Source organism: Zingiber officinale, chromosome 4B (assembly GCF_018446385.1).
Source record: "Zingiber officinale cultivar Zhangliang chromosome 4B, Zo_v1.1, whole genome shotgun sequence".
NCBI lineage: Eukaryota > Viridiplantae > Streptophyta > Magnoliopsida > Zingiberales > Zingiberaceae > Zingiber > Zingiber officinale.
In genome coordinates this window covers 92,088,090-92,098,589 of record NC_055993.1, presented here as the reverse complement: position 1 = coordinate 92,098,589, position 10,500 = coordinate 92,088,090, and the positions used below count along the sequence as shown (strand labels likewise).

The window sequence follows — 10,500 nt, the reverse complement described above, 5'->3', positions numbered from 1 at the left end:
TACAGAGGCAGTATACTTTCATTATTTTTCTATTGGACTTCATTAATTGCAAGAGAAATAATTGATAGATTTGCTATCACCTACTGAACCTTCCCTCCGGATTTGTTAGCACCAGCCTTAACCTTCTTCAACCCGAATCCATTTCAGCAACGCAAACTACAGAGCAGTTCAACAAGCTTAAACCAAACCCCCAAATAGATCACTGTTCAGCGATCAGTCAGTTTCCTCCAAACTTATTAACTTATTGCACCAAACTAAGTTGTCTCTTTAATGAATAATAGGGAAAAAAGAGGTGATGAGAATCTTGTTCATCAAAGCTTTCTAAGTATTACTGAGAACTGAGAACTAGTTGTTTTTTGTCTTTTCAAATCTTGTGGCCTCGAAGTCAATTTTTTGTCAAAATGTTCCAGAAATACATGTGCAGAAATAGTGGAAGATTTGGGCGGTGAAAGTTTCTTTTACAGTTTGTGGAGTTTTAATTCATAAAAAAACTCGATAGAACAGAGCAAAATATACTTTCTGGAACAATGAATCAAATTAAACCACCTAGAAATGGTGAATTCTTCTGAGAGAGAAGAAGAATTCGAAACAGAAGCGTGGAGAAATGCTGCAAGTTATTAAGCATTCACCCTGTACACAGCAAAGAATCGAATTCTGTAACAAGATCTTCGACGAGTTATGGCTTCGGAGCAGGGGACTTGGGCGGCGGCGTAGGCCTTTCTTCCGCCGGCCCCTGCTCGACGTCGACCTCCCTCGGGCTGATGGAAGAGGGGCCGGCGCCGGCTCTCCTCCCCTGGCTCCAGAGTCTTCGCAGGGATCGGAACGTTGCTGACACCGGCGACCTCAGATCCTCCGGCGCCGCTCTGCTCGACGGTAACGGAGAAGTTTGAGGCCCGAGGCCGTCGACGGCATTCCTCGGGATCTCGATCACCAGAGCCCTTTCGTCAGCCCGGTCTTGCCCGCCCCGAATTAGCACATTGGTGGGAAACGCCGTCGGAGTGGCCTCCGGTCGAGGCGGATTGAGCGAATCTGTTCTCAGGGAGGAGGGTTCGCCGGCAACGGCGGCGCAGCGGCAGAGCGGGCAGGTGGTGTGGGAATGGAACCACATGTCGATGCACTGGAGGTGGAAGCCGTGGCCGCAATTGGGGAGCACCCGAACTTCCTCTCCATCAGCGAGCTCGGAGAGGCAGACCGCGCACTCGAGCCCGCCGCCGTCCTTGAAATCGGCGGAGCGGTAGATGGTGGCGGGGAGGGAAACGAGGGCGGCGGGGTCGAGTCCGCGGCGCGTGGAGGCGGGGCGGAGGTCGGAGGCGGTGAAGACGAAGCGGGACCCGGCGCCAGAGCGATCGTAGCGGAGATATCGCTTGGCGTAGAGGTAAAGGAAGAAGACGAAGACGACGACCATGAAGAGGAAGATGACGGCGGCCACCAAGATCTCGCTGCTGATCCTGACGGCAGGGGGGTTGGTGGAGGCAGGGCCGCCGACGCCATCGTCGCCCATCGCCTGTTCATCCGTTGCTGACATTGAGAATAAAGCAGTGACAGTGAGAATTAAGGCGAAAGAATGAAGTGCGAATAGAATTCTGTATGAAGATCAAAAGATAGTCTTTAAAGAGGAAGGCGGAGAGGGTGGTGGAATTGCTCAACGGTGGGCCCGGAGAGGCAGCGGTCTACGAAGCACTCGGATTTCGACTTGGATTCGTAGTGTTCTGCTGACGTGTCAAGGTTGTTTGGGCTGACTTCTCCGGCAGTGGGTTGCAGGTCTCGGTTCACTAATTTCTTCTTCTTCTGTTGTTGACACGTCTCTAAGGCTCCAAGGAGCGAAGGCCCGGCGAACTCGCGGTTCGGAATTTATCTCCGCACGGCGGCAGCGCTAAAAAAAACTTGGTCCGCAAGGTTTGCTGAATATAAATTATTAATTAAGAAAAAAATACCATGTATTTTTTATTAAATAGTATTTTATTTTTTTTATTTAAAAAATAAGGATGAGAATTAAATATGAAAATATTTATAAAGTAATTATGTCTCTATCTTGTTTTAATATTTTTGTATAATCTATAGGAAAAGGATATATTAAATTTATTAATAATTTATGTTCATTTCTAATTTTTTTATACTAACTAATTCTAATAATTTAATGTTCTAATTAATACTTTTATTATATGCATATGACTACTGGTTTACTATTTAAAATTAATAAATTAAATACATAACTTTAAATATAATGTATAATAATTATTTTTTCACTTCCATCCCTAAATTTAAAATTTTAGATCCATCTATGTCTACGATTATATAAGATTCTGCGAAAATAGGTGAAGGTATAATTTTCATTTCTTATGCGAAGATAAATTTTCTTCGTCTTCTTTGAATTTTTTTTAACTTTCTCATGCGTGCACACGAGCTTCACATCTCAATTCATCACTTGATTATCAAAGAGGGTGGCATTGATAGCGCCAACCCTTAGTAGATAATCTTTGCTTTCTAAAATATAGAGAGTGGACGACACTGACAAGCTGACATCAAACATATATTTGAGCGAGTGACGAATGACACCATCACTAGATGTTTCTATATTTTTTTATCTTATTATGTATATTTTTCTTCTGTGTGTATCATTGATCCAACTAATTAATACTTAAAGAACTGCCTCCAAAGATATATGTATTTTCTACATCAATTCAATAAATTTTTTTCTATTACAATTATAAAAAAATCAAAAAGATAATAATATAATTATCTTTTATAAATGTTTTTCATATTTGACTTTGATGAAATAGAAGGATTAAGTTTTATTTTTTAAATGCAGTGATAAAATGTTAATTGATAGAAAATATAATGGTTAAAGGTATTTTTTTTCCTTTAATTTATTAAAATTAATTTAATTTGATGGCAGGGCGAATCACTCAGGTATTTTTTTATTTTTTATTTTTAAAAAAATTTCTTCTAATTTTTATAAGTAAAATTACTAATAAAATTATATATTCATAATAATTTTTTAAATTAATAAAATATAAAATATTTAATCTTTAAACATTATTAAAAACTTTATTAAATTTAATTAAAATTTATTTTTTTTAAAATGTAATATCTCTATTTAATTCCGAATTTATTATTTTTTAAAAAATATTAAATTCTAAAAATAAATCTAGTGTACTTCGCTTATATATATATATATATATATATATATATATATATATATATATATATATATATATATATATATATATATATATATATACACCCATTTAAAATTATTACTCTACTTTGTTAAAATGATCTTATAATTTATTATTTTTTACGGTGATTATAAATATCAATCGTTTGATCCGCTAATAATGCAAAGATAAAAAAAAAGAGAAAATATAATACGAAAATATTGACAATTACATATGTTTTTGAGATATCAACACAGAATAGAGTCAACTAGATTTTAAAAAATAACATATACGTTTAAAAAATCAATAAATAAAATTTAAGTAATCTAAAATTAAAAATATATTTTAAAAATTAATCTAAAATGAAAGTGAATGCTTTTTTAAATAAATATAAATAATAATAAAAAAAAAAAAATTAGGCCCCAGGCAATTTGAAACCCTAGGTATAGGCCTTAAATTGATGGGTATATCAATTGTATCTTGTCGTTTTATTAAATTCTATCTTGTTTACCGGTCGCGGAAAGAACATCCACGATACATGGAACGTGTTCTCTGCGTGCATGAAATTATTAAGGAAAAAAAAAGTAAACAGGAGAATCAATAAAAATAAATTAAACTTGATTTTTCTACACGAAGGAAGACACTATAACAGTTTACGTTGTTTCTTTTGTCCACGTCTCTTTTTGCCGTGTTGACTTGACTAATCATGAGCCATACACTTTGCCTTACAATTCTGTAACAAGCTTCCGTGTGCCATTTTGTGAGCAACCAAATGCAACTACCACGAAAATTCCATTCCATTGCATCAGTAGATATAATCTAATCGTTCTAAGAAACCTTGATTTGATAGGTCTTCGTTGACTTGACAAGGCTTTGCCTTACAATTAATAAAGGCTGGGTTGGCGTGCAAGACATAGTCACAGTGGAATGAAGAGAATATCTAATGAATCAATCATTTACCTCGTGAAAGAAGTTTTTCAAGGAAGATAAAACAGCCATCCAGTATCAGCATACAGGCTGCTTGATTCGACTATTATTCGGAACGAGGAACGACAAATTGACAAGACAGACAACGTAAACACCGGCAAAAATGAAAACAACTAAACCTCTGTGCATTTTTCCAAACATGGATTGGAAATGCATGCTGGTTCAGGAATTATAAATTGATGAGGTTGAGGCATTACATGCCAACTGCAATCTGAAACCTCATATGGAGGATTCATTTCCACCTCACAATTGCTGAACCCCAAGTCAGCCCTGCACCAAAACCTGCAGTAGCAATGGTATTCCCAGGCTGAACCTTTCCGCTCCGAACAGCCTCGTCCAACGCCAAAGGAATGGAGGCAGCGCTGGTGTTCCCGTAGTTTGCCAAATTCGATATGACTTTGTCAGAAGGTATATCTAGGCGGGTGGAAACAGCATCTATGATCCGCTGATTTGCCTAACAAGGGATTGTTGTCAAATGGCAAGTACCTGGTGTAAGGTGAGAACATGGAAGGAGTTCAGATGTTTACCTGATGAAGTAGCAACCAATCAATACTTGAAGTGGGAATGCCAGCCTCATCCAGAGCGGCTTCAATAGACTGAGGTACGCAGCGAACGACAAAGCGGAAAACCTCCTTACCATTCATTTCGATACAAGAAAAAGATTTCTTCTTTGGAGGGAACAGAGGAGCACCATTCATGCTTGAGGTGATCTCCATTCGCTCATCTCTTGCTAGAACAGTTAGTTGCCTGCAATAAAACACCATATCCGTTGAATTGGGTGGAATTAATGGCGTCAAAACAAAATCATGAGTTTAGGCAGCACCTTTGGCCATGGCCATCACTATGTACGTCAAAACCAAGCAAACCATCTTCATCACTACTGCATGCCTGCAAATTACAATAGGGCAAACGTAAGCTATTTCTTAAAGAATTTTGGTAGATGCGTTGAACATATCACAAATAATATATATGAATATGATATAATTTCAAACGAACTTTATTAGCATTACTTTTAAATTGTTTTCTTTCGTCTCAATAGCACAACTATCACAGAGAGTTGAGATGGCCCCAGAATGCCAGTTGTTATTAGCCTAGAGACTCAGACTGATTCAGAATACAAATCAGCAACTAATTGTTGTAGCATAGTCGGAGGATATACCAGGAAACAAAGAAAGATGACATGAAACAATAGCTTATCTTTATTTCTTTCAAAAAATTGTTCTCAAATCTGCATGCAAATCTAAGTTAACTATTAAATTATGCATCAGGAAGCAATGTCTTGCAGCATTTGATAATGAATGCAAAGTTGGATTAAGAATTATGCAAGAAACAGATAGAACTACTAAGGAGAGTTAGACTTGGGAGTACAAAGAAAAGCCTATGCTCTATCGAATTTGCTTTGTCTTCTATTTTAGATGTGTTAATTCTGTTATACTCCAATACGCGCATTGATATCTCATAGAAAACACAAGACAGTACTGCAATTAGGTCTCTTATAATGGTATTAACAACCTGGACTAACAAAGCACCAGCAGCATCACCAAAAAGTATGCAGGTGCCTCGGTCTGTCCAGTCCACATATCGAGAGAGAGCATCTGCACCAATTACCAGGATATTCTTAAACCCGCCACCTGCAGCATAAGCGGAATAGTCAGTCCTACAAGCACTGGTGATTCAAAATAGATATGATATAAAATAAAGAGGCAGACCTTTAATGAAGCGGGTAGCAGTGATTAAGCCCACAACAAACCCACTACATGCAGCTGTTATGTCAAAGGTCCATGCATCTTTACACCCCAAGTCTCTCTGAATCTGAACAGGAGTAAATAAGCATGTTATTGAGTAAAAAAGCATGTTATCTAAACATCAACCAAGATGAGATATAAATAGAAAACAGAATTGATATTTATAACTTGAGGAGTTAAATTAATATTTGCAGCATGTTAAACAAAAAAAAAAAAAATTTAAAAAGGTATGAACAGAAGAGAAGGGGAGTCTTGACGCAGCGGTAAAGTTATTGCTTTGTGACCAAAAGGTCACGTTAGAAAGACTGTGTACAATGGATCCTTCCTCGGACCGCGCATGGCGAGAGATTCATGCACCAGACTGCCTTTTTTTTTTTTTATGAACAGAAGAGAAACCACAAAAATGAGCAAATATATTCTTGATTGAGAAAATGGCAAGAAAAAGGATATATATATATATATAAATGAATGAATTTATAATACAAGATAACTGTGAGACAATCATGCAAACTTTTATCATAATATGAAACTTTCAGCAGGAATTAGCATGGTAGAATTCAAGATTGTATGACGTCTCTTGATATCTCAGAGTATCACCACACATGCAAGAAAATCAATCATCCTGATCTATGATATATGAATTCCCATAGAAGTTGACATTTATCAGTAGGTAAAAATCCAATAGGTATATGGTGTTTTCTTTTTCAAGATCTACATGAGGAATTGATCCCTTCTTGACATGGGGGGTTGCATCCTGGTGTCTAACCGTTAGGGATAGCAAGTTGGTGGAATTGATATTTAGTGTTTTCAAGACAGTCACATAAAAATGATACATAGGGTGACTTAAAGTGCACCTCTATGGCAAAATCAAATGCACTAAAACAGACATCGAGACAATCCAAGCCAAAGGTATTGAGATCCAATTCTGTCTAAATGAAGAAAATTTGGGAGAACCATTATAAAACAACTGGTAAACCTGGCCACCAGATCCAAAAAGATCATCAGGAGTGGACGAACACATAATGATAAGATCAACTTCTCTAGCATTTACTTGAGCCATTTCAAGAGCCCCATTTGCTGCCTCCACAGCCAAGCTACCCAATGTTTCATTTCCTGTCAAGAAATTCATCATCACACACGCTAGCAAAGAGGTGAATTATGACAATGGAAACAGAAAAAAGACTATTATATCAGTTTCAATTGCATCAGATGATGTAAACATAATTGTCAAGGGAAAATTGGTTGATTGTTAAGTGTATTGATAATTTGATCTTCTTTTGACACTGGTGGAGAGCCAAAATATAATATAATGACTTCTCCAAATGTTAATTCTTTTTACACAAAAAACTAATGTATAGAAGAGTAAAATTACACATAAAAAAAATCATAAATGTAGATATACATTAACATAATTTACTAACTGTTTGATTACCTGAAAGAATTCGTCTGTTGTGAATCCCTGTCCGAACAGAAATCCATTCATCTGAGGTGTCAACAATTTGTGCAAGATCAGCATTGGAAACAATAAGTTTAGGGACAGCTGATCCACATCCAACAAGTTTTGAACCCATTCCAACAACCCTGCAGTGTTCATTTATCAACCTTTTTTTGTTTCTATTTAGCCTGTAAACATGGTAATTTTCAGGCACGCATTGACAGTTCATACTAAAACAATTGTTGGCATTCCAGGAGATAGTTATAAACTTTGCAGTTAGGGAAGCTACTAGCCCAACCACAAGCCATTGGTTGGAGAATCGTCCATATATACCTTGAAACTAAATTTATGATAATTTTCAAAGAACATTTTCAGAATCATTATTTACATAACAAATCTCATCATAAGTAATGAGTTTGCAACTTCATTTCATTTGCAATTAAACATTTACGCCCCCTCGATTCCTAATTTTTCAAGGCAGCTGTGGAAACGCAAAGGAAGAAGAACCATTTTTGTAATGTCGAAAGGGTGCCCGTGAAGCTAGAAACCGAATCAATATAAAGATACTTCAATTCTACAAGCACCAACGTAGTGAAAAGAAGATATACTACCTTGGGCGCATCGACCTAGGCGAGGCAGATTCGGGAACGCGGGACTCGACCCCAGCCTCGGCTGCGGCCCGGCACCTAAGCGGCGTCCATTGGATGGGTCTGGAGAGGTCCCAAAGAGCCATCTTTTTACCCCGGAAGAAGTGCGCCGGCGGCGATGCGAGCCCCAGCGCGTTGGCCATTCGTCCAATCGACGACGGGATAAGGAAAGGGAGACACAGAGGGGAACGAGGCGATGTTCGACGATCTCAGAGGAGGAGGCGAGTGGAATGGAGATTTGAAGCGCGCGCCATCGAAGATAAAAGGAGAGGCTCGAAGAAAGATCCGCCCCCAGATTTTGATTCCTCCGCTCGCCCTCTGCCTCTCTCGCTTCGGCGGAAACCAAGAGCTTTGATATCTCCGACGGCGATGTGGACAGTGAAACTGCGGAAGGCAGTGGAGACCCTAGAAGAGCGGTCGTCCGTTCGCCTGTCTCCAAGCAGTCACCGAGCGCGAAAAGTTAGCGTTGTTTTACTCATCATGTATAACGTAGGGTCCCAGAAGAAATCCATCGGCTCCTGTTGTTTCTCCTTTTTGTCTCGTCAATCGAGAGTTTGGTGGCTGGAATAAGTCACGGGATCCCAAATTGGAAAGGAGATCGTTTCCACGGGACGACGAGTCCACGGATGTGACGTAGCGAAGTCAATCTCTATCATGATGTGCAATCGTTAGCTCGAGTCGAACCAAATAACACTCGACGTGAATCTATTTAAACATCTTATAAACGGTCAAGGGCGGAACTACTTGTCGGAATGTAAGTTTCTACCGATGTTAGAGATGAAGCGATGGCGCATTGATAACGATGATGTTGATCATCGATGAAGAGAAGATTTCTTTTGAGAAGGTGATGTTTTTCATATTCTGCACATACTTAGATGATCTAATAAAATATTAATGACAAAATATCAGGGAAAGAATCTCTAACAAGTTTTTTCGACACTTAAATCAGTATGATTTCCAATGAATGAAATAAAGAATATTAGAGGATACACATGATCGTAGATTCTAGATCTAGATGATGCGTATCTTTCTAACGGAGAGGATTTTCCTTTATATACCATCTCTCACAATCTCCGTGATCATGAGGTGGTATCGTGTGTCGAAATTTGTTAGATGATGAAAAAAGTACAGTCTAAATAATATGCAGTAACAATCCAAGAGGAGATGGAGGAGGCTGGAAAACTTACCACCATCACTTTAATGCAAAAGGACCTAGATCTACTCATCATCGCAAAAGCGCAAAAAATAATGCAACAGCAACAACAACAACAAGGAGCTCTCGGCGGTGTTTTGTTACCATCTAATCCTATCGCTTCAACGACGACCCACTAAAGGGAGCGAGGAGTACAGAAGAAGGGTCAGGCCCATTTGCCTAGGGCATCTCGTTCACCAGATCCACACCATCAAGTTCTTTTTCGCACGCCTCTTGAATATATGGATCAAGAAAAGCCTCACCAGGAGTCTTCTGGAAAAGTACCTGACGGAGATAGGTGAAGGGGAAAGACTCCGGTACACTATAGTTCTCCTGAATATATTAGCACCCCGTTCTCTTAGAGGATGTTAGAGGATAAGCTGCCGAAGTATTATCAGAACTTGGCCATAGGAGAATACTCAGGATCAACTGATCTTGAGAATCATCTTGTCAAATTTGAGTATGTCACCCTCCTTCACCAGTTTACTGATGGACTAAAGTGTCAGGTGTTCCTCACCATCTTCGGCGGTTCTGCACAGAGGTGATTTAGACGATTACCTGCTAGATCTATTCGATGTTTCAAGGATTTCCACAAGGTTTTCCTTCACCACTTGACAAGCAACCGACACTACCAAAATACTCTCTTCAGTCTTTTCTCACTAAAACAAGGGCCTAAGAAGTCACTGAGGTCTTACATTAAAAAATTTAATAAGTGGCTATGGGTGTTCCTTCTGCCACTACCAAAATCCTAATGAGTGTGGGCTTGCCAATAATGATTTTTTCAACTCCTTGGTCAGGAGATCCCTTAAGAACTTTGATTATATGTTGGACCAGGGGATCAAGTTCATCAATGTTGAAGAGACACAAGTCGCTCGGAGAAAAGACACCCCTGCACCAGCGCCTAAACGCCAAGCATTGACTACTCGTTCTCCTAGAGGACCCTGAGTGACTCCTCGCCTCATCATCAAGAGTCATGACCCTAAGCCATGCAACATGTGGGAATCGAGCAAGAAAGTTATCCTGAACCTCCTCAAGAAGCTCCAAGACAATGGTGCACTCTTCACCGGTTGATGACCCATGACACACGGGATTGCTACATGCTGGCTAATTGCCAAGATGGCAATAAGAGATTTCACCAATGCACTCTGTTGCCCAACCACCGACCCTATCGAAGACCAAATGACTTGCCCAAAAGAAATTAGCACGAGGTCGAGCGACAGTAAAGGATGCTATAGGATAAAAACGACACTAGAGGGGGGGTGAATAACCTTTGTCAAAATTTACGACTGAAAATAGGTATGTAGCGGAAGAATAAAGGAGGAAAAGAAACAGAGAA

The 10,500-nt window shown here is 39.1% G+C and overlaps 2 protein-coding genes across 3 annotated transcripts; both read right to left on the bottom strand.

Annotated features, from left to right (window-relative positions):
- Nucleotides 1-473: 473 nt before the first annotated feature.
- LOC121975523 (E3 ubiquitin-protein ligase EL5-like) lies at nucleotides 474-1,792 on the bottom strand. The gene has a single exon (XM_042527229.1). The coding sequence runs from the start codon at nucleotides 1,523-1,525 to the stop codon at nucleotides 677-679; it is 849 nt and encodes a 282-aa protein (XP_042383163.1). The 5' UTR covers nucleotides 1,526-1,792; the 3' UTR covers nucleotides 474-676.
- Nucleotides 1,793-4,086: 2,294 nt separating this feature from the next.
- Nucleotides 4,087-8,438, bottom strand: LOC121975522 (3-oxoacyl-[acyl-carrier-protein] synthase III, chloroplastic-like). Of its 2 annotated transcripts, none has more exons than XM_042527227.1 (8): nucleotides 7,937-8,438; nucleotides 7,323-7,513; nucleotides 6,867-7,003; nucleotides 5,855-5,957; nucleotides 5,658-5,776; nucleotides 4,969-5,033; nucleotides 4,673-4,892; nucleotides 4,087-4,599 (listed from the first exon to the last, which is right to left on the bottom strand). In XM_042527227.1, exons 1-8 carry the CDS (start codon nucleotides 8,113-8,115, stop codon nucleotides 4,378-4,380), a joined length of 1,236 nt encoding a protein of 411 aa, XP_042383161.1. In that variant the 5' UTR covers nucleotides 8,116-8,438; the 3' UTR covers nucleotides 4,087-4,377. The 2 variants fall into 2 exon arrangements, with proteins under 2 accessions (XP_042383161.1, XP_042383162.1); XM_042527228.1 differs by having other exon boundaries at nucleotides 7,323-7,471; nucleotides 7,937-8,436.
- Between the last annotated feature and the right edge of the window lie 2,062 nt (nucleotides 8,439-10,500).

What these genes read in the sequence shown, in the direction of transcription:
- LOC121975523 (XM_042527229.1), bottom strand. Translation starts at nt 1,525, where the DNA reads ATGTCAGCAACGGATGAACAGGCGATGGGCGACGATGGCGTCGGCGGC.
- LOC121975522 (XM_042527227.1), bottom strand. Translation starts at nt 8,115, where the DNA reads ATGGCCAACGCGCTGGGGCTCGCATCGCCGCCGGCGCACTTCTTCCGG. An exon ending in TGCTACCCGCTTCATTAAAG is followed by an intron (nt 5,777 to 5,854) that starts GTCTGCCTCTTT and finishes CTTATGCTGCAG; the next exon opens with GTGGCGGGTTTAAGAATATC. An exon ending in CTGGTGCTTTGTTAGTCCAG is followed by an intron (nt 5,034 to 5,657) that starts GTTGTTAATACC and finishes TGTAATTTGCAG; the next exon opens with GCATGCAGTAGTGATGAAGA.